The 23,868-nt window shown below is 44.1% G+C and overlaps 1 protein-coding gene across 1 annotated transcript in view; it reads left to right on the top strand.

Moving 5' to 3' along the window:
* Window positions 1-23,702, top strand: part of CD9 (CD9 molecule) — a 33,141-nt gene extending 9,439 nt beyond the window's left edge. Inside the window, exons 2-8 of the mRNA XM_087934245.1 lie at window positions 10,290-10,392; window positions 14,204-14,301; window positions 16,841-16,915; window positions 18,024-18,116; window positions 19,877-19,945; window positions 21,565-21,648; window positions 23,317-23,702. Coding sequence (XP_087790371.1) covers window positions 10,290-10,392; window positions 14,204-14,301; window positions 16,841-16,915; window positions 18,024-18,116; window positions 19,877-19,945; window positions 21,565-21,648; window positions 23,317-23,382 — 588 coding nt within the window. The 3' untranslated portion in view covers window positions 23,383-23,702. The remainder of the gene's footprint in view (window positions 1-10,289; window positions 10,393-14,203; window positions 14,302-16,840; window positions 16,916-18,023; window positions 18,117-19,876; window positions 19,946-21,564; window positions 21,649-23,316) is intronic.
* The last annotated feature ends 166 nt before the right edge of the window (window positions 23,703-23,868 follow it).

Below are 23,868 nucleotides of genomic sequence, written 5' to 3'. Positions count from 1 at the left end.
CGTTTATGACGGTTGCTGCATCCTGGGGTCATGGGATCCCCTTTTGCGACCTTCTGACCAGCAAAGTCAAAGGGGAAGCCAGATTCACTTAACAACCAGCTTATTTACTTATCAACTGCGGTGATCCACTTAGCAACTGTGGCGAGAAAAGTTGTAAAACTCACCAAACCAAAGTCTCACTTAACAACAGAAATTTTGAGCTCAATCGTGGCCGTAAGTCAAAGACAACCTGTAGTGTCTTTTCTCCCCCCAAAATTGAGAACAAAGTATTACTTGACTGGCCTGAAACATCTTTGGTGGCCTGATTAACGATTAGGGTTGAATACGAGATACCAGAGAACCTGAAAGAATGAGTCAAACAGTTTCAAGCTTTAAGCTGTACATATGTTATCAAAGTAGTTATTTAAGTGAGCCCACAGATTGAATTATGGTCTCCTGCGGCAGAAGTATTTCTGGATGCGCAATCTTTGCATCTTTAGCCTGATACAAGTAGTAAAAAACACTTTGGGACAGCTGGCTGAGGAACTCTGGGAGTTAAAGTCCACAAGTCCCAAAGTTGACAAGGTTGGAGAGCCCTGCTTTAGGAGACATCGTGTAAAAATAATCCTTAAAATCAGAGGTGGTCTTCAGCAGGCTCTGACCAGTTCTGGAGAACCAGTAGCGGAAATTTTGAGTAGTTTGGAGAACCGTCAAATCCCACCTCTGACCGGCTCCGCCCCCATCTCTCCTCTGCCTCCTGAGTCCCAGTTGATTGGCTGTGTCTCCTTTGGTTGCCCTGCACAGGAGAACGGAGCTGGAAAGCAGGTTAGTGGGGTGGGGAGGAAATGGGATTTTATAATAACCTTCCCCCAGGAGTGGGAGGGGATGGAGATTTTGCAGTATCCTTCCCCTGCCACGCCCATCAAGCCAAATCACGCCCACCAAGCCCTACCCACAGAACCACTAGTAAATTTTTCTGAATCCCACCACTTATTAAAATAGATAAATACAGAAAGAGAATCAGGTTCAAATGTCTTGCTCGGTTACTGGGTACAGGTCATCCTCAAATTACTACCCCCATTGAGACCAACATTTCTGTCGTTGAATGAGACATTTGGTAAGTGAGTTTGGCCTCATTTTAATACTGTTCTCGCTACGGTTGTTATGCGAATCACTGCAGTTCTTAAATTAGTCACCCAGTTGTTAAGTGAGCCTAGCTTTCCCATTGACTTTTCTCATTGGAAGGTCGCAGAGTCACGTGACTCTGGGACACTGCAAGCATCACAAATGTGAGTCAGTTGTCAATCATCCATATGTAAATCACGGATGCTGCAAAGGTTATAAGTGTGAAAAATTGTCATTCTTCTTGCGGTGTCATTGTAACTTGGAACAATCACTAAATGAAGTGTTGTAAGTCAAGGACAACCTGTATTTACTTCTATGCAGTGGGAAAGCACAACGAAATACGCACAGGGAAAAGTGGGAAGGAAGTCATATAGACAAAATATCTCTCTCTCTCTCTCTCTCTCTCTCTCTTGGAGGCAGTTGTTGTTTAACTGGGAGGAGCGTGGAGGCAGGGAATTTCTGGAACAATTCAAAATGTTTTGCATGGTTTTGAAGAGCAGTTAAAATAGCAACAGAGATTCCTTCCAGGTGTTGTAACCTTGAAAAAGGGAGTGTCGATTGCTGTTGTGGTGCAGGAACACAAGCTGGGGAAGAAGAAGCCAATTCCGTGTGTTGTGTGTGTGTGTGTGTGTGTGTGTGTGTGTGTCTGTGTGTTTGTAAACAGGGTTTGTGGATCTTTTTGCTTCCTCCCCCACTTCCTGTCATTCCTGGTTTGTTGTAGGCTGGGAAGCTGGGCCTTTCTGCTCGGAGAATGGCCTGGTTTTCTTTCTGCATCCCAACTATTAGCAATAGCACTTGGACTTATATACTGCTTCGTAGTACTTTACAGCCCCCACTAAGCAGTTTACAGAATCAGCGTATTGTCCCCAACAATTTTGGGTCCTCATTTTAGAATAGAATAGAATACTTTATTAGCCAAGTGTGATTGGACACACAAGGAACTTGTCTTGGTGTAAATACTCTCAGTATACATAAAAGAAAATATACATTCATCAAGAGTCGAGAATCATAAGGTACGACACTTAATGATAGTCATAGGGTACAATAAGCAATCAATCACAGTCAATATAAATCATAAGTATACAAGTGACAAAGTTACAGTCATACAGTCACAAGTGGGAGGGGGTGGGTGGTAAGGATGACAAGATTAACAGTAATAGTAGTGCAGACTTTGTAATAGTTGAACAGGGTTGAGGGAATTATTTGTTTAGCAGAGTGATGGCATTGGGGGAAAAACTGTCTTTGTGTCTAGTTGTTCTGGTGTGCAGTGCTCTACAGCGTCGTTTTGAGGGTAGGAGTTGAAACAGTTTATGTCCGGGATGTGAGGGGTCTGTAGATATTTTCACAGCCCTCTTTTTGACTTGTGCAGTATACAGGTCCTCAATTGAAGGCAGGTTGGTAGCAATTGTTTTTTCTGCAGTCCTAATTACTCTCTGAAGTCTCTGCCTGTCCTGTGGGTTGCAGAACCAAACCGGACAGTTTTAGAGGTGCAGATGACAGACTCCATCATTCCTCTGTAGAACTGGATCAGCAGCTCCTTGGGCAGTTTGAGCTTCCTGAGTTGGCACAAAAAGAACATTCTTTGTTGTGCTTTTTGGATGACGTTTTTGATGTTAGCTGTCCATTTTAGGTCATGTGATATGATAGAACCTTTTACCCACCTTGGAAGGATGGAAGGCTGAGTCAACCTTGAGCCTGGTGGGATTCGAACGGCCAAACTGCAGGCAGCTGGCAGTCAGTACTTGCAGTAGCTTGCAGTACTGCACTCTAATCACTGTGCCACCGAGCTGTTCTTCCTTGCTCTGGTCTCCTTCCAGAAGCCTCTTCCAGGCCTTTCCTGCAGGGCATAGAGAAAGTAGACGGCTCCCCTTTCTATCATCTGGCTTCCATCTCCACCCCTTCAAGGATTCTCCTTCTGAAATCCCACTTCAGTTCCAGTAAAACAGGCACGAACTGGGAAGAGGGTGAGAGAAGCGGAGGTGTCCTTGGGTTTTCTGAGGGTGGTTACACAATGTGCTACATTCAGGAAGTTTTAACCTTGGCTTACTGAATGAACCCCATTGCATCACCACACACGTTAAACCATGATGTCCCCATGTCTACGAAGATTCTCAATCATCCAGGTCGTGGTTTCTCCAAAAAGGCAACTGGACTTAACTTGTTCCTTTTTTTTTTTTTTTTTTTGCCCCTTTGAAAACCTTTTGCTTCTTCTTTTTTTTTTGAAAAAAGTTTTTTTTATTTTTTCACATTTCAGAAACATCTTTTTTAGTGAACAGCATAATTCCAAGTTTTCACATTTCTATACAAACATGACCTTGTTTACATATCCATCTTTCACATTTAATTTCATATCATATCATTACATTAGATATTTTCTATAAATTTTCTCAAATACTTTTCTCAAACTTATTTTCTATTCATTTCTTAACTTATTTCTTTTTACTTTAAATAATTCTCATATCTTCATATTCATTATGCTTTATCCTTTCATCTGTTACATTTGCTATTTCATCGCATATTCTTATTTCATTATTCCAAAAACTTCCATCCTAATTCAAAAAATTCAAAAAATTTCCCCTATAATTACTAATTTGAGTGTACTACCCCTTTACCTTATACATCATTTATTTAGCTCCTCTTTAAATCCGAATAATTAACACTTTTTAATTATTATCTTAAAAATTAATAACAATAATCTAACAACTATGTAACACGTATACATTTTAAGCCAGATTCCGCATGGTATTTTTCTCTTCAGTTACATTAAATCATGTATAATTTCAAATAAATTAATCTGTTCAATTGATCATAAAATCTGATGTTAATCACTTTGTAACAATCCTCATAATTCATTTAAATTGTATTCTTGAATTTATCAAACATAATTAATGTATTTATCATAGTTCTCTTTTTCACATTTATTCAGTGGTGGGATTCAGCCAGTTCGCACCGGTTCATAAGAACCAGTTTTTAACTTTCTGAGCAGTTTGGTGAACTGGTTGTTGGAAGAAATCATTAAGGCAGAGAACCAGTTGTTACATTATTTGAATCCCACCACTCATTTATTCCATTTATCTCTGTATAATTTAACAAAAACACAACAACAAATGTTCTAATGACAAGAAACAGTTCTGTAAGAACTGAAGAAGCTTCTTGGATGAGAAGCAAAACATTTTCAAAGGGGGGAGGGGAAACCGAAGAGATTGTCCTCAACATACGACCTCAATTGAGCTCAACATTTCTGCTGTTAAGCAAGACATTTGTTGAGTTTTGCACCATTTTATGACCTTTCTTGTTATTGTTGTTAAGTGAATCACTGCAGTTGATAAGTTAATAATCCGGTTATTAAGTGAATCTGGCTTCCCCATGGACGTTTTGCTAGTCAGAAGGTCGTAGAAGAGGATCAATATGACCTTGGGACATTGCAATGGTCATAAATATGAGTCAGTTGCCAAGGGCCTGCATTTTGATCCCATGATCGTGGAGATGCTACACAGACCGTGAAAAACGGTCTTAAGTTACTTTTTTCAGCCCCTTTGTAACTTGGAACGGTCGCTAAACAAACTGTTGTAAGTCAAGGACTGCCTGTAAGTCCAGTTGCCGTTTGGGAAACCACCTTTGGGACATGATGTCCATCCATGGCATCGTGTATGGATCCAGTCTGGTTGGGCATGGAACAATAGAGTGGGTGTGAATTTCCTTCATGGCCTTGGAGGGTCTGGCTGCACACCGGTGTGGCACGATATGGAAAGGGCCTCCCTTTGGGCATGCCTATAAGGTGACAATGCACACACTCTAAAGCAGGGGTCCCCAACCACCGGTCCCCGGACCGGTACCGGTCCGTGGAACAATTTCTACCGGGCCGCTGGTTTGCTAGGCGCCGCCATCTTGTTTTGATGAAAAAGTGCTTCCGGTGAGCTTTTCCGAGTAGAAAGCGGCGTTTGGGTGCTGAAAGAATCCTCGTACCTTAGTTTCATCCAGGGGGTGGTGGTGGCTTCGAACAAAACTAAGGCGCGAGGATTCTTTCAGCACCCAAGGCAAGGCTAGCTGAGCGACCGTCCCGAAGCCGTCCCGAAGCCCATCGACACAGGTACAAAGGAGGAGTTGAAGGTGGCAGGGAGAAGCAGGGGACAGCTGGCTGCCTGGTCGCTCGGCCCACCTTGCCATGCGTGCTGATGCCGGTACCGGGCCGCGGATGATTTTGTGATGCCGGTACTGGGCCGCGGCACAAAAAGGGTTGGGGACCACTTCTCTAAAGGGATGGGCAGCATTCAACAAGCACCCACTTGAACCTCTCCAGCTCACCTTCTAGGCTTCCCCAGTGAGTAGAACAGCTGAGGTGCAGTGTTCACATGTGTCACCTCTCCTGAGGGAGCTGCATGGGTTGCCAATTTGCTTCCAGGTGCAATTTAAGGTGCTGGTTGTCACCTTTAAAGGCCTTCATGGCTTGGGACCGGGTTATCTGAGGGAACATCTCTTGCCGGTCACATCTACCTGACCCATCAGAGCAGGGAGGCAGGGAATGCTGCAGGTCCCATCCCTGAGGGAGATACACCCGGTGGGACTCAGAAGAAGGGCCTTCTCTGTGGTGGCTCCCTCTCTATGGAATATCATTCCCCTCAAAGATTAGAATGGCCCCCACTCTTGCACTCTTCTGGAAGGCGCTGAAGACCTGGTTCTGCCAGCGGGCTTGAGGAACCCAGAGCGGGATGGAGCCCATCAAATGGCTAGTGTGATCTGCTGTCATCCAGGTGTTGGGGTGGGAGTTGGGGGTTGATTTTTTTATTTTTTCCAGATTTTGTTCCATTGTGCTTTATTAATTTATTTGTTTCTCTTTGTTAGTTTTTATTGCTTTTTATTTTTATTTTAAATATGGTTTTACATTGTGTAAGCTGCCTCGAGTCGCCATGGGCGAATAGGCAGCAATAACAAACAAACAAACAAACAAATAAATAAATCCACTCTGTCGCGTGACTCAGCTGAGCTGCAAAAGAAGGAAATGTAAGACAGGATAGGGTGGGCAAGGCCAACTGATCATCGTTCATACCAGTTCACTAGAACCGGTCCAAACCAGCAACAGCCCACCACTGGATGGGGCCTATTGCCACGTTGTGAGGCTGGATTTTTTCTCTCTCCAGATGGACTGGTTTTGACATCCATTGGGAGTGGAGGCTGAGTTGATGTAGATAAGAGGTAGAGAACTCTAGGCCCTTTATGACTTGTGGACTTCAACTCCCAGAATTCCTGAGCCAGCATGGAGACATTCAAGACTTTAAAGTGCGCTAACCACACTGTAATGTGGGCTGGGTTTGAGTGCGTCTGACAAAAAATGGGATTTAACTGCAGATTATGGAATTTGTTGAACCTCAAATAGTTATAAGGTGAATCCTCATTGCTAACTTACATGCTGCATTGGACGGAACCAATTTACATATGTCTAAAATTAACTATAGGGACGTGGCAGCTCAGTGGCTAAGACGCTGAGCTTGGTGATCAGAAAGGCCAGCAGTTTGGCAGTTCGAATCCCTAACGCCACATAACGGAGTGAGCTCCCGTTACTTGTCCCAGCTTCTGCCAACCTAGCAGTTCAAAAGCATGTAAAAATGTAAGTAGAGAAATAGGGACCCCTTTGGTGGGAAGGGAACAGCGTTTCATGCGCCATCTTTGGTGTTTAGTCATGCCGGCCACATGACCATGGAGACGTTTTCAGACAGCACTGGCTCTTCGGCTTTGAAACAGAGATGAGCACCGCCCCTAGAGCCAGAAACAACTAGCATGTATGTGTGAGAGGAACCCTTTGCTTAAAAATTAACTATGATGGCTGGGAATTATCAGAGTCCCAACAATTATGGGGAAAAACACCCTGCATGGACAGTATGTCAGGTGGAGATTCTCAATAGACACCTAAATGTTGAGCCAACTTTGGTTTAGTAAAAGAACTACAGAACGACCGACTGGATTATGTTGGTTGATGGGTGAAAAGTTCCATTGACTCTGGTTAGTGAGACCATGATGGTTTGCAATGGTGGGAATTGTGGCCAAACATCCAGAGATTCCCCAAGTTCTGGAAAGTGTCTTTTGAGGGATGTATCACTTGTCTTGAATGTTCAGCTTCACACTGAGCTCCTTTGTAAGTGTGTATTGGTAAACCTTGGTTGAATTTAAACTATAACTCCTCCCCATCTATCTCTGCATAGGGAAGATGCATTTGCACGTGTGGGCATTATGTGTTGTTAGCGGACCTCTGAAATTGTGACAATGGGCACCCCTTCCCTCTTCCCACTATCTCATGCTGTTCTCTGTTGGTAGCAGAGGTCATAGAAAAATGTAATATTTTTTTGTTCCTCATGGAGACAAGAGAACACTCTTCCACTGCTATTGTTTTCCAAGTTTAAACTTCATTTTAATTATTGTTTAATTTTGGCAACTCCGGCCGCAGCTTACCATTGCTCTACCAATGCAACGCAAAGCAAATGTCCTGAAAGCTCTTTTATGTCCCTCTGTGTTCTTCCTTATCATGACAGCGTATAAATCATTGACTTAATTGCCCTGCTTTGCAGTGCTTCCTCTTCCCCTCCTCCTCTACAAACTGTGGTTATTTTCTAACTGGCTTCTGGTCCCATCCTGGTTCTTAACTTCTCTTAATTGGGGTTCCCAGATTCCCTTGGATTTCAAAATGCACCCCTTAGCTTTTGCTGAGCCGTGAAGGGGGGTGAAGAGACTCGGGTTCAAGCCCCCGCCCCCCCATTCAACCACCAATCTGTGATTTAATTATCATTTCAGCCCACCTATCTCTCAATGTCTTTGGGGGCTTGTTTGTGGGGAGGAGTGGGTACAATTAAGGAATGATACACCCCAGTGGTGGGATTCTACCAGTTTCCCTACCGATTTGATGATTGCGCCCTTCACGTGTGCATGCATGCGCACACCTAACATGCACACGCACAGCTTTCCAAACACCAGCTGAGGCTCGGCTGCACTGATCAGTTGAGAGGATAAAGAAGAGAAAAGCGCAGGGGGCAGGTCCTGCGCTTTTCTTTCTCCTCTCAGCTGGTCGTCAGAGCTTTTTTGTGCTACCGGTTGGTCGGCCAACCGGTAGCATTTCACCACTGATCCACCTCCTCCAAACAATGCTTCAAGGTGGGATAGAAATGCCAGCAACACATGAATAGTGCTAACTTGAAGTAGCAATAGCAATAGCACGTAGATTTACATGCTGCTTTCCAGCCCTCTCTAAGCAGTTGACAGAGTCAGCCTGTTGCCCGTCCCAACAATCTGGGTCCACATTTTACTGACCTCGGACGGATGGGAGGCCCCATCAGAATTGAACCCCTGGCGGTGGGCAGAGTTAGCCTGCCATGCTGAATTTTAACCGTTCTGCATCACCAGGGGCCTTTCAAGCCTCGCTGAATCCAATGAATTGTATTTCCCTAACCTGTTATTACACGGACTTACTTCTGCGTTCCTCTTCTTTTGAAATCAGCAATGATGGCATGACCCATTGTTGTAATCGTCACATGCTTTCCCAACTGTTGTGACTATAGCTCCAGACTGCGGTGTGGAAATTGGCAGGGAAACAATGATGTTACTTCCAACGATGGGCTGGTTAGGCAAGATTTGCAGGGGGTGTCCTTGCTTGCCTAGGCTGGGAAAAATAAACTAGGAAGGTTGTGAAATTGACTTAAAACTGTCAAAAACTGCTGGAGGGGTTCAGAATCGGAGGGGCAGACGTTCTCAGTAATGGAATAGCCAGACTTTTTGTCATCCACGTGGAACTGTAGTTGATCTGGGTGCAAGCATTAAAACACCTCCAGGTGTCAGGGGGAGACTCCCAGGTAACTGCAAAAACTGTATAAATAGTCTGTTATCAAAAAACTAAGTGCTTCACTAGGTTCCAAGTTCCAGGTTTTTTTCCCCCTTTTGTAACATTGACTCCCAAAGGCACAGCTCAGGAAGCACATAGTTGGCTCTGATCCCTCCAAAGGGCCTCACCGTGTTCCTGAGAAACTGAAAAGAATCCCTCACGACAAAACTGCAAAAGGCAGATACAATGCAGTTTGTCTACCAAGGTCGATGTAGATTCCTCGGCTGAGCCATCAGCTGTTGTGATTCCCCCTTCCCATCCTCCTTGTGAAAGACAGATCGTGTCGGGTGAAACACTGGCTCATTTTGCAGACGCAACACAATAACGACACTTCCTTGCTTCCGTTGCTCCTCTTCGTTTGGCCTCCGTTGGGTCCGTTTTTAATGTTCCTCCACTTCTAACCATCTTTCTTCCTATCTGCTTCTGAACTGGGCGGAGGGGGTGATTCAGGGTTGCCAGAGGGAGAATGATGCTTAGGATGTGACAGTTGGTGTGTTGTGGCCTCTTGGCCACCAGGTCCTCCAGCAGCCAAATCAGAGGAGGAGGAGGAGGCATGGAAGTCAGGGTCGACATCAAGGCAACCTGAGAGCTCCGAGGGGGAAGAGGGAATGGAGCTGGCAGAGAGAGAGAGAGAGAGAGAGAGAGGCGGAGCCTGGGCCGTCTGTCAGCCCTCAGATGGAGAGTCAACAGCCCCCAGGTCTGGAGGTAGCTGATGAGGAAGAGGAGGAACAGCTGGGTCCAGTGCCTGACAAATAGGTGCACAGACTGCAGAGGAGAGGAGAGCAGTGGAAATCTATGGGCCGGTCCTTGGGATGGAAGAGCTACTGCTGCTAGCGAAGCCCTATCCTAGCTCTGGGGATAAAAGGCAGGAACCAGAGGTGAACAGATGTGGCAGACAACTATTCATCTCCCTGCTGGACAGATTTGTTAGCCTACGTTGAGAGAGAAACTTTTTGCCGGGGGCTGTTGGTGCTCCTAATAAAGGAATCTTTGAGTTCACTTCAGAGGATTTTGTCGTGTTTGAGGAGTTGGGTCAGAACATGGTGGACAAAGCTGGGGTTGTGTGCATCCTTTAGGATAGGACCCCCAAAGCCATTTTTGCCCTCAATTAGCAGGGGAAGGGCATGGTTTCCATCCCACGGGTTTCCTTTAGCAGCTCCTAAAGACCTTTCCTGAAGAATTCCCTTCGTGGAGGCTCATGCCCAGACACGCAGAACTGAAGGTCAAGGGTGGGTTGAACCGGGTAGACCTGATGGCTGTCCTGAGTGGGGAATTCAAGCCACCTCAACCACGGAATCTCTCTGTCTTCGCTTCTCCACAGCTTGCTGGCACAGCTGTCCTCGGCATTGGACTATGGCTTCGCTTTGATTCACAGAACAAAGACATCTTCGAATCAAATGAAAGTACTTCGAATTTCTACACAGGTAAAAATCATCAAGAGCCTCTCAGGTTCATAGAGAGATGCAGCCAGGGGGTGGGATTCAGCCCATTTGGACCAGTTTGGGCAAACTGGATGGAGGGAAAATGGGTCTTCCAGAAGTCCGGAAATGGGCCTGTTTCCGGCTTCCAGAGGGCCTCCGGACCCCGGGGGAGGCCGTTTTCACCCTCCCAGAGGCCCGAGAGAAGCCTCCGGACCCTGGAGAAGGTGAAAAACAGCCCTCCTGGAAGTTCTGGTAGGCCACAGCCACCATGGCCATGCCCGCCCAGCAACCGGGTAGCGAACCGGTTGCTGGGATGTTTGAATCCCACCCGTGGATGCAGCTGCTTCTTAAGGCTTATTGGGAGGATGGAGAGCGTAATTTCATAAGAAGCTCCTGTTGTAGAGAGAGGGCAGAACATTAAATAATGTATCTTGAGAGTTCAGCTTGGGTTCCTGTTAAGTTATGCTAGATCAAAACAAATCAAGGCATGTAGACCAAGGATTAAACATCGCCCTCTCCTCTTCAGAATACAGTATTTTTTTCATCCTTGGTGTCAGGGTTCCAAGTACTATGCCCATAGCAAAACAGAATTCTGAGGTGGGTAGGTTCCTCAAATAATAGTTTATTGGATATATCATATTGGCTCAAGTTGGTGAAAACCGACTCTGAATGTTCCCGCGGTTTCATCTAATTAAAAGTGAAGGTTTTTCCCAAACACTCAGTCACGTGGTCCAATCAAGGTGCTGTCTGGTTGCCTGGTAACATCATTCCTCCCCTCTGTGACCATCTGTGGGAATGTCCTTGGTTCCCAGGGGAAAGTATTTTGTTTTCACTACAAACCCCCAGGTATTTCTATTCTCCCCTCCCTATCCCTCAACTCCAGTGTGACAAGACTGAAGCCTCGAAATGGCTTAGGTCGGGCCAGCTACAGGGTTGACACTTGGGAAGTTTAAGATGGGTGGACTTGGCCCAGCTTTCTTAAACTTCCCAAGATTGAAAAACACTGCATGAGAAATCATTAAAAGATTATTAAAAGGGACATGGTGGCTCTGTGGCTAAGACGCTGAGCTTGCCGATCAGAAAGGTCAGCAGTTTGGCGGGTTGAATTCCTAGTGCCGTATAACGGAGGGAGCTCCCGTCACTTATCCCAGCTTCTGCCAACCTAGCAGTTCAAAAGCATATAAAAATGCAAGTAGAAAAAGAAGGGACCCCTTTGGTGGGAAGGTAACAGAGTTCCGTGCACCTTCGGCATTTAGTCATGCCAGCCACATGACCATGGAGATGTCTTCGGACAGCACTGGCTCTTCGGTTTTATAATGGAGATGAGCACGGCCCCCTAGAGCTGGAAACGACTAGCATGTGTGAGGGGAACGTTTACCTTTGGGAATTAGGATTAGGATAGAATAGGATAGAATAGAATAAAATAGAATGGGATGGAATAGAATAGAATAGAATAGAATAGAATAGAATAGAATAGAATAGCTTTCTCACTTTAAATGTAACTAAGCATACATTAAAATAAAATTTCATTGCATTCAGCTCTCAATAGATAACCATTCTGCATATACCCACATACAGACACATCTAGAACACAGAGAAACATCACAGGCTGCCCAATGATACAGAGATTTTTTTTTTCCTAGTTGGGTTTCTGCAGCTCTGGTCCAGCTACGAGCAGCCAAAATTTTGCTTTAGGCTGAGCTTTTTCAAAACTGGACATTTCAAATTCTTTGCATTCCAAGGCTAGCCACATTTTTCCCCTTTGGAGAATCCAGAGGTTTGGCTTTGGCGTTGTAGAATTCCTTTTCAAGTTTAAAACGTTTCAGGATTGTTCTTCCATGGTGTTTTTTTTTTTTTTTAATCCCTGAGAAATGCAGGCCTGGTAATTGGAATAAAAACCCGTTTTAATGCAAGACAATTTCATCGACCCTTAACGTGGGTGGTGAAAGGGTTTCCCAGAAGTGCTGACCTGAGCAAAATTATCCTCTAAAACCATTGGTGCTTTTTGTTCAAGCTTCTGTGCAAACTTGGGGGGGGGGGGGGGAGGGGAGTGGCATGCACAAACATTAGTTGGATCTTCCAAACAGAGACAAAAAAAATATTTTTTTTCCAGCCACAGAGTTTGTGTGAGGTCTCCTGAAGCATTTTTTTAAAGACATGCCCAGCCCCCAAAAAACACCCAGTTTTCCTTTGAGGTCAACCAGGCAGTGCTTTCATAAAGATAATAAAAGAATGTTTGCAAAACAGCCATTAACTGATCAACGTTCTCCACTGCATTGCAAGCAACCGTCCTTGGCTTCCTTTATGGAAAATATATATATATGTGTGTGTGTGTGTGTGCAACTGGTATTTGTGGTATTTGTGGGTGGAAATGGGGGAGATGGAAGAGAATAATAGCTAAAGCTGCTATGGTAGTATTGCTTAAACTTGTAGCACCTGGCGATTCTGCAAAATAGATGCACGGCTACCCTTCAGAAAACAGCTATTTCCATCTTGAAATAATTCAGGAAGAAATTCAAAATGGTCGATCTGGTGAATGAATTTTGATAAGCAATTGCAGTTGTGACCCTTATTTGTTCATTTACTAGAATTTTAGCCTGCTTTTATTACTTACAAGGGTACTCAAACTAGGCAAGTTTAAGACTTGTGGACTTCAACTCCCAGAATTCCTGAGCTAACATGACTGGAGGAGGAATTCTGGGAGTTGAAGTCCACAAGTCTTAAAGCTGTCAAGTTTGAAGACCCCTGTTTTAGAAGTAACTCAAGCTGGCAAGCATACATTATACTCCTTCCTCCTTGTGAGGTGGGTTGGGCTGAGAAAAGTCACCCAGCCAGCTTTCTTGCCTAAGGCAGGATTAGAACTCACAAATCTGGTAATTGGCCCAAAGTCACTCAGCTGGCTTTCATACCTAAAGCGGGATTAGAACTCTCAGTCTCCTGGTGATTAGCTCAAAGAACTCTCAGTCACCCAGCTGGCTTTCCTGCCTAAGGCAGGACTAGAACTCATAGTCTCTTAGTGATTGGCTCACAGTCACCCAGCTGGCTTTTCTAGCTAAGGCAGGACTAGAACTCACAGCCTCCTTGTTTCCAGGCTACCACCCTAGAAGGGACAAAAAGGACCACCCAAGTGATTAGGTGATGCAAGGAAAGATGACAGCCATTGGTGTAAATGCAGTCGAGACATGGATGATGGCCGGGATCAGATTCACAAACACAAGGAACCCCAGTCAGGAAACCCGAGCTAGTTGTCCTTCCTTGCCAGGTTAATGCTGCCTTGGTTGAACTCATTAAGAGAAGGTGCCCGAAGGATTGAGGATCTTAGCAGTTTCCATGTCATATAACAATTCTTCTTTCTTCTTCTTCTTCTTCTTCTTCTTCTTCTTCTTCTTCTTCTTCTTCTTCTTCTTCTTCTTCTTCTTCTTCTTCTTCTTCTTCTTCTTCTTCTTCTTCTTCTTCTTCTCTTCTCTTCCTCTTCTTCTTCTTCTTCTTCTTCTCTTCTTCCTCTTCTTCTTCCTCCTTCTCTCCTCCTCTCCTCCTCCTCTCTCCTCCTCTCCTCCTTCCTCTTCTCCTTTTCCTCCTCCTCCTCCTCCTTCTTCCTCTTCTCCTCCTCCTCCTTTTCTCCTCCTCCTCTCTTCCTCCTCCTCCCTTTTCCTTTTCCTCTCTTTCTTCCTTCCTTCCTTCCTTCCTTCCTTCCTTCCTTCCTTCCTTCCTTCCTCCTCCTCCTCCTCCTCCTCCTCCTCCTCCTCCTCCTCCTCCTCCTCCTCCTCCTCCTCCTCCTCCTCCTCCTCCTCCTCTCCTCCTCTTTCCTCCATAGGGGTTTACATTCTCATCGGTGCTGGCGCCCTCATAATGCTGGTTGGCTTCTTGGGATGCTGTGGAGCAATACAGGAGTCCCAGTGTATGCTTGGCTTGGTAAGTCTTCACACAAACACACACATCAGGGCGAGATGCTGCCTTAAAATTAGACCATTTCATTCCTGGAGCTTTCGCTCCCCACCATCTAAAAATAGAGCCAAGGAAACATGTTTAATTCATTACACATGACCCAGAGAGGCTCTAAATGCAGCGAGTGATGTGTGTTAGGATTTTGTTTGTGCCACAGAACCGGTTCCTATTTGCATACTGTATTTGCAGAAAGTTCTTTTGCAAAGACGATGGTCTGATCTTGGTCCAGATTATTTGAGAAAGAGAGGGAGGGAAGGAAGGAGGGAGGGGGAGAGTGAGAGAGAGAGAGATCAGTTTGGAAGCTCAGATCCAGGTTGAGACTTGGAAAAACCAAAGTAAGCTTTCCCCACCTGAGAAAAAAAAAGACAAAACCTGAAAAAAAAGATTAAGACAAAGTCCCGAAGGCGCTTTTTCCAAGAGGCAACTGGACTTTCTGGTTTTTCTTTGAAGACATTTCACTTCTCGTCCAAGAAGCTTCTTCGGCTCTGACTGGATGGTGGGGAATGGAAGGATTTATACTCCTTGCAGACAGCTGGTCATTTGCATTCTTTTCAGAAAGTCATTGAGGCCACTTGGAGGTTTGTCTGTGTTCCCCAACAGCCTGCACCTGTGTTCAACAGTGAAGGGACACAGAGCAGAAAACATCCTACAGAAACACAGTCCTTTCAGCAGTTCCGAGAAGGCTCCACCCCCACTTACACCACTCAGGACACAGATAAACCTCCAGGTGGCCTCAACCACCCTCTAAAAGGATGCAAATGACCAGCTGTCTGCAAGGAATACAAATCCTTCCATTCCTCACCATCTAATCAGAGCTGATGAAGCTCCTTGGATGAGAAGCAAAATGTCTTTAAGAACAAACAAACAAACCAGAAAGTCCAGTTACCTCGTGAAGAGAAAGCACCTTTGGGACAACCCTGATGACCAGGACGACTGAGAATCTCCATAGATAAAGATAAAGGTTTTCCATCTTTATTTTTGACCTTTATTTTGACCATTAAGAGGAGTTCCATTAACTTCCCCCCACTCTCAATCCTCCAAAGGATCACAGCAAACCAAGGATGTTGCGAGCTCCGGAGAGTTGTCTGTTGAGACCAAATTCCCCCAATGTCAAGAGAAAAACAAAACAAAACAGAAAACCCTTTCCTCCATTCAAGCTCATTAGCAAATGGACGTGAAAGCTTCAGTGTCAAAGACCACAAAATGAGGCTGTCCTAACAGTGTCCCCAAATAGTGAGGCACAGAATCATAGAGCTGGAAAGGATTTTGGAGGTCTTCTAGACCAGTAGTTGCCAACCAGTAGGACAGGATCCACTAGTGGTCCATGAGAAAATGTTGGTGGTCCGCAGAGAAATGTCACCCCCAAAGCACCCCCAAAGCAATTAACCCAGGCTCCACGGGAACACAAGGTTGCGCCGCCGACATGGCCTGCGGGAACACAAGGCTTGCATCCTTAGTATTGCAAACAACACGAGGCAGTGAGGGGAGGGGGGAAAGGGCAGTGGGTGGGGGGAACTTGCCCCACTCACCCCACGCGCTGTCCTGACCACCGGGCTGCTTCTGTCTGCTTCTTTCTTCTGCTGCTTTTGGCTGCACCCAAGGAAAGCAGCCAAAGTCTTTCTTTCTCTCCCCCAAACTCCTCCAGAAATGAGTCTTTGGGACCCTGCAAGGCCTCCTGCTCCAAGAGGCTGTGTCAGCGTGACAAGTCTCACAAAGACTCATTTCTGGCGGAATTTGATGGAGAGAAAGAAAGACTTCTTCTGCTTTCCTTGCATGAAGCCAAAAGTCTCTCTCTCTCTCTCTCTCTTTCCCTCTGAGAACGGAGCTGGGGACAGTATCCTGCGATCCCAAATAAAGAATGATTGATCAGTAATAAAACAGGGTGGGAAATTTTCCTGCAGATTTTTGGGGGGATTTTCCCAGGGTCTCTGGTTTGTGGGATTTAAAATTATGAGTTTGCTGGTCCCTGAGGTCAAAAAGATTGGTGACCCCTGTTCTAGTCCAACCACCTGTCCAAGGAAGGAGCCCTTATTCCTTTCCACATGGCAGGACACTACTCTCCGTCCAGCTCTGTCCTCATCTTGGTGAATGGCTGCTATTTTACTGCCCTTTTAAGACTCTCATTGATTTGCTGAATTTAAAGGAGCTTGTTTGGACAATCGCTTTTATCAAACTGTTCTTAGAGTTGGTTGTTAGCCTTTTTTTTTAGGGGGCGGGGTGTTACTCTGCTCCAAATGTCTTCAGAAGGAAAGGCCATATAAACATGAAATGATGTTCTTCTCATCATGATATGCCAAAATATTTACTTTCAGCCCATCTGCCTACCCTAACAGTAACTTGACTCATCCATGAAAGCCTTTGCTTGTGCAGCCAAGACAAAACATCCAAAGTGCATTCAGTGTTAATGTATCACGGGAACTGTAAGATGGTTAAGTAAATTCTTCTGCATTGGTCCAAAGTGTTCAATCATTATGAATATCTCTTTGTCTTCCTTGTTCCTCCTTAGTTTTTCACCTTCCTTCTCGTCATTTTTGCTCTTGAAGTGGCTGCTGCCATCTGGGGATTTTCAAACAAAGAAAAGGTAGGAGAAACTTATACTGTATTTATCCTTCAGAAATTTTGCAGTGTGTCCTCATGGTTTGGGGTCTGGGTGTGGGGAGCCACAGTTCAAACGGATGACAACAATCAACCAATGGAACAGAAGTTGCCCTCGGAAGTTGTGGGAGTGCCATCAGTTGAGACTTTCAAAAAGAGATTGGACTCCCATCTGTCAGAAATGGTGTAGGGTCTCCCGCTTGGGTGGGGGGTTGGACTAGATGATCTACAAGGTCCCTTCCAACTCTGATGATCTGTATCTAACAAAACTCTAAAGGCATCCAAAATTGACCGGATCAGTTGTGTTATTCTGGTTTACATTGTTTTTCTGACTCAAGGCAGCCAGAAACAAATATACCTCTCCTGATAACTTCAAGAATTTATTGTGTGTTGGATGAGGAAGAAGGGAGAAGGTGTAATTGCTCCTTCACTAAACTAGACCTGAGAGATACATATTATAGAGTATGGATATACTGGGTATTTCGGGGGAGGGGTTCCAGGCCATTTCCAGGCTGTTTTTTGGGCTGTTTCTGGGCCATTTTTGGAACGTTTTCCAGGCCATTTGTAGGCTGTTTTCCAGCCATTTTTCCAGCCATTTTCCAGCTGTTTTTTTTGGGCCATTTCTCCAGCCATTTCCAGGCTGTTTTCAGACCATTTTCCAGGCCGTTTCCAGGCTTTTTTCAGACCGCTTTTGGGGTGTTTTCAGGCCATTTTCCAGGCTGTTTTCTGGTGCTCTGGCACCTGCAAAGACCAGCTGGCTAGCGTGCATGTGTGCACCAGCAGAAGAGCAGCTGGCAACGGCGCACATGCCCAACGGTGCATGCCACCTCTGACACATGTGCCATTGTTTCGCCCTATACCATTCCGGACACATGGCTGCCTGATCTCTTCTTAAAAACCTCCCGTAATGGAGCACCCACAACTTTTGATGGCAAGCTGTTAATTGTTCTCACTGTCCAATGTAACACTGAGGATGTTACCTAGTATGGTAAGGAAATGTCTGCAAGGAAACGATCGAGGTCAGAGCGCAACCAAGGACCCCTTCGTTTTAACCCTCAGCTACAATTCTTCTCCTGTATCTTCTGTTTTGCCAGCTCCCTAAAGAAATGCAGAGTTTCTATGACACCTTATTTGAGAAAAGGAAAGACACAAAAATAAAAGGCAGTCTGAGGGCCTTCCATACCGCGGTAAGTTGATGTTTGATTTGCATCTTTAATCTTAATTCTGGGCAGGGTGTTTCATAGAGAGCAGTTTCAAGGGAAGGCCAGATTAAAATTGTTCTCATTCCAACACCCCTGGTTCTTGGTTTCTACACACACACACACACACACACACACACACACAGCTTCTAGGTGCTCACTAAGAAAGAATTGTTCAAAATGACCATCAGAACATTAGCATTTCATGTATTATTATTAACACGCTCTGATGCTAAGGAGTTCCACTCCTCCTCCCCACCTGAAAAGAAATCTCTTCCAAATGCAAAACGCAAGCAGAGGAGTTTCAGTGTCATTATCAGTTTCACAGCACCAAGCAGCTTTAGTACAGAACAGTTGAGCTAAGCCACGCCCAGGCTCCTTGCTGTCTCCTTCTTGCTTCACACAGCAAATACTGCTTCAGTTTCCAAACAGCCCTCAACTGTCTCACACACTGACAGGATGCTAGCCAGATGAATACCGATGGATGCTGGAAGGCAGAGGCAGAATTTTTTCTCTCCTTATTTTCCTCCCCCAAAACTAAGCCCGATCACATAGTATAGCCAAACATGGGTGCCCAGCTAGTAGTAATAATAACTAGAGGTAGGGGAAGGGTGCCTCAGTCAGGTTTATATCGTCAGTGCATTATGGATGCCCAGTCACATTGGTGCAGAGTTGTTGGATGGGTGAGGAGATGAAAAATGATGTTCTTGGACTTCGTTTCTGGACAAACAACAAGGGTCATGAACATCAGCTCGCAGTTAAATGGCATGTCCCAAAATCCCGTATCTCAAACCACATCAATAATAAACAGTGCAATTGGGAAGGAACTAAAATCATTGGCCATACCACAAATGTGAATTTATTGAAGCCTGGTATAGTCTACCAAAGGAGCAATTAACATGCATATTGATCTCAATCCAGCATATGAATACGTAAGAAACTAGACCATCTAGAGAACCAATCGGCTGCTCAGAATTTAAATAAAGCTCCAAATGAATCACACAACCAACTGACTACACTGACACACAAAACATTGATAAGTTAAAGAGGAATGGGGCCAGAAAATCCTTGTTCTGTCCTCACTACACATTAGTCTGTGTGCAGCCCACCTATCCTCCAATAAAACAGATCGTGTGCATAGATCTTGGTGCTTTATTGGAAGAACAGGGTATGGTGAAACTGGGGAAAATACGGATACATACAATGAGAATCAAATACAAGATAGGCAGTATTTGGTTACTGCTGAACATAACAATAAGTTATAAGCATCTCACCAGCGATGCTTTGTGTGCGGGATGTGGGTTTGTCCTTGGTTGACCATGTTCCACAGATTAAGATGGATTCTTCTTTGTGCTTCTGCCTTCTCCAAATGCTAAAGGAAATGGAGTCTGGCTTCCCAGCATGCACTTGTTTTGAGAATGCGGGCTGATGCGTAAAGGGGTTGAACAAATTTCAACCCCTTTACCCAGCTTCAAACAATATACTTGGTATTTGTCTCCCTGGCCACTAGATGGAGCTAGAGAGAAACAACAGTATATAAAGATTGTTTGTAAGGGCATATTTGTCCCTCTGGCCACTAGATGGGGCTAGGGAATAGCAACAGTATATAAAAGTTATATGCTGGGGCATGACAATCCTGCTGATGCCATTACCTAGTCTGGTGATGAAATGTTCAGAAATTAAATTGAAAAAGGTTGGAGAACAAACCCCTGCCAAAAAAACAACTTATGTGTTTCTTTTTGCTGTAGTTGAATTGCTGTGGTCCGTCTGGTGTTCCCGAGCCTGATTATCAGGATACCTGTCCTGAAAACCCCAAGGTACGTATCGGGGCAGAAAGTGTAAATTTGTATTTTGACTTCTCGATATCATGCGTTGTCAGATATATATATTTTTTGTTGGTTTGTTTAAAGAAGCAAATTGTATTTTGTGCTTAGAAGGTCCAAGGATCTGAGTGCTAATTCCACTTCCCAAAGCTGTCAAGGTCTTTGTGCGTGTAGGAACAAAGGTGGTTGTGAATGAAAGTGTCCATTGCAATTTGTAAGAATTGTAAGCAAGGGTTCGCAAACAGAAGGGGGAAGGTTTAATTCCAATCTTCCTCAAAATAATCCATCTATTCCAAGGGCAACTCTCCCCCCAGCAGGGATCAGCTTCAAAAATTTAGCAAAGGGTTCTCTGCCCGGTTGCTGGGTGGGCGTGGTTATGGTGGGAGTGGCCTAGTCAGCCTCCTGCACCATGGTGGGTGAGGCGTTTTTGCCCTTCCCGGGCTCCGGAGGCTTTCCTCAGGCCTCTGGGATGGTGAAAATGGCCTCCTCGGGCTCCAAAGGCCCTCTGTAGGCCGGAAACGGGTCCCAAACTTCCGGTAGGCCCATTTTTCACCATCCCCTAGCCTCCGTGTGCAGCCTGCACTTACCCACACCCAAAACGGCCCGCGGGAGGGATTCCTGGGAGGGGAGGGGAGAGGTGGGTGGGGCCAGCCAGAAGTGGGATTTGGGCGGTTGTCTGAACTGCACAGAATCTTAGCTAGGGGCTCTCCCGGACCCCTGAGAACCTCCAGCAGCCCAGCCCACCCCTGCCCCTGAGGTTTATTGTCATCTAGGATGAACATCTTCAGAGTGGAGACTGGGTGGGAAATGCCACTTCTTCAATCTTTGAATGGGAAGGTTTGTTGGAAGTTTTGTTTCAAAGTCCAGTCTGGGAGAGCGAAAGAGAGATGAGAGATCAATGTTTTAGCGTTCTGCTTCGTTCTGGATGGGTTGAACCCCACCTTGGATGCGGTGCCTGCTTGTACCTTCTCTTTCCTATCTTTCTCTCTCCCCCTCTTTCTCTACTCACTTCCTGTCTTCCTCTTTCTTTCTTTCTTTCTTTCTTTCTTTCTTTCTTTCTTTCTTTCTTTCTTTCTTTCTTTCTTTCTCTTTCTCTTTCTCTTTCTTTCTTTCTTGTTGTCTGTCTCTCTTTCTCTCTCCTTTTTTCCTATCTTTCTCTCTCTCTCTCTCTCTCTTACTTTCTGTCTTCCTCTTTCTTTCTCTCTCTCTTTCTTTCTAGCTGTGTCTGTCTCTGTTTCTCTCCTTCTCTTTCCTTTCTCTCTCCCTCTCTTTCTCTTACTCACTTTCTGTCTTCCTCTTTCTTCCTCTTTCTTTTTCTTTCTAGCTGTCTCTGACTCTCTCTTTCTCTCCTTCTCTTTTCTATCTTTCTCTCTCCCTCTCTTTCTCTTATTCACCTTCTGTCCTTCTCTTTCTTTTTGTCCTTCTTTCTTTCTCTCTCCCTCTGTCTCTTTCTCTCTCTCTGTCTCTCTTTCTCAATTCAAAAAGTAGGGCAGAAGAACCGATTTAAGTGCGGCCAGAACACGGAACTCTTAAGCAAGAGTATTACAAAAATGTCATCCAAAATATTTTGAGTGTGCAATTAAATCAAAGGATACAATTCTTTTTTCTTCCAGCCGTGCCCTGTAGCTATTGATGACTTCTTCAAAAACAAGTTGAATCTGATTGCAGCTGTTGGCATTGGAGTTGCTGTGGTGATGGTAAGTTGTGACCGTTGTATACCTTTTGGATCCTGATTTAATGACAAATAGGGCATTTGTTTTATAAAAAATACGTAAAGTGATCAAGCGGAACACTACAAGCAGTGGTGGGATTCCAAAACGCGTGCTACCAGTTTGTGGGCTTTGCGCACGCAGCACTCAAAGAACACCTGAGTTGTTTTTTTAGCTCAGCTGAGGTGCGGCAATCCAGTCTGCCATGCAAATCAGTTGAGCTAAAAATCAATAGAATAAAGGACAGGAAAGAGCAGGGGTGGACAAGCGGGGCCAGCCAGGGGTGGTATTTGCCGGTTCTCCAAACTAGCTGAAATTTCCGCTACCAGTACACCAGAACCGGTCCACGCTGGCTGAATACCACCTCTGACTACAAGCATCAAAAGAAAGAAGGAAGGAAAGAAAGAAAGAAAAAGAAAGAGAGAGAGAGAGAGAGGAAGGTGAAGGAAGGAAGGAATATCATAAACAAATTAACACTAGCAAAAGCTACTATTATTTTATCTCTTTTGCTATTATTTTACCTTTTTAATGTTGTAAGCCACCAAGAGTTACCCTGTAGTAAGATGAATGGCCGATAAATTTAATAAATAATAAATAAAAATAAAATAAGATTGCTATCATCCCCTCCGTCCCCAATCCTTCTCTTCTCTTCATTAGGCTTAGACATACCTAGTTCCTAAATTCCTATTTCCCTGAATAGAACTTGATTCTCCTCTCAGGTGTGGCTCAATTATGCTACAACTAAACATGAATGCAACCTTCTTCCAAATTTTGAGATTGTTGGTTTAATAGTTATGGTACCATTTATTTTTATGCAGTAGGCTCTGCCAAAGAACTCTGTAAATATTTACTTTAAACTTTAAGGACCAAGTCTTGAAACGTTGAACTGGCTACAGTTGTTTCAAAAACATGTATATAAATTCACTGGTTTGTCTTGCAATTCTTCAATATATATATATATTATACATACATATACATATACACATACACATACACATACACATACATATACATATATATAAAAGCAAAATACCACTCACACGTCATCACAAAATCTCCAGAACCATAAAGCGTACAAACTTGAAATTTGGCACATATGTTCCTCTAGGCTTCTAGGTGCTCACTAAGAAAGGATTGTTCGAAATGACCATTAGAGCATTAGTATGTCCTATATTATTATTATTATTATTATTATTATTATTATTATTATTATTATTATTATTATTATTATTATTATTATTATTATTATTATTATTATTATTACCACGCTCTGATGCTAAGGAGTTTACTCCCTTTCCCCACCTGAAAAGAAAACTCTTCCAAGTGCAAAACAGAAGCAGAGGAGAGGAGTTTCAGTTTTAGTTTCACAGCTCCAAGCAGCTTTAATATAGAATAGCTGAGCTAAGCCATGCCCAGGCTCCTTACTGTCTCCTTCTTGCTCACAGAGGAAATACTCTTTCAGTGTCCAAACAGCCCTCAACTCTCTCACTTACTGACAGGACGCTAGCCAGATGAATCGATGCTGGTAGGCAGAGGCAAAAAAAAATTCCCTATTTTCCTCCCCAAAAGCTGAGCCCAACCACATAGTTTCGTAGTGAAGCACAAGTGTCGAGCTAGTATGTAATATAATAATACATTATATTATTTCTTTTTCAGATTTTTGGCATGATCTTCAGCATGATTCTTTGTTGTGCTATCAGAAGAGACCGAGAGATGGTCTGAAGCCATTTTAGAAAGTCTCCTCCCTTCGTACAAAGAATCTCCAGTTATTAACTTTGCATTTTGAATAGCATTTCTAAAAGTATATATTTCGTTTTTAAATGCTTTATTTAGTTTGGATGTTCTTAATTTTTTTTTCCTCTGTAAGTTTTTAAATCTTATTAAAAGGAATCTACTCTTGGAAAGATACTATATTTGTAAAGCTAAAGCCCTACCCACTTGTATATAAAGTTTTTGTCTCTAAATTGACCGTCTTGCTTTAAGCTTAAAACTGGGATGTAATTTAAGTTGGAGAAATTTTCATACTTAATAAAGATTTAAGATGACGTTTTTGCAAAGGAAGTATTATTTTGGCATACGAATTTTAACCCGTTGGGCTGGGGTTTTTTTTATGGAACATCTTACCAATTCTACTATTATAGTTATGAACGACTGCAAATTCTTGAATTTGGCCCTTATCCTCCTGTTCATTTTGGGGGGAAGGATACA

Source organism: Pseudonaja textilis, chromosome 5 (genome assembly GCF_049901715.1).
Source record: "Pseudonaja textilis isolate UNSWEBS1 chromosome 5, rPseTex1.2, whole genome shotgun sequence".
In the NCBI taxonomy this organism is placed as follows: domain Eukaryota; kingdom Metazoa; phylum Chordata; class Lepidosauria; order Squamata; family Elapidae; genus Pseudonaja; species Pseudonaja textilis.
Note: the sequence above shows the minus strand (reverse complement) of the source record. Positions and strands in the feature narration are given on the sequence as shown.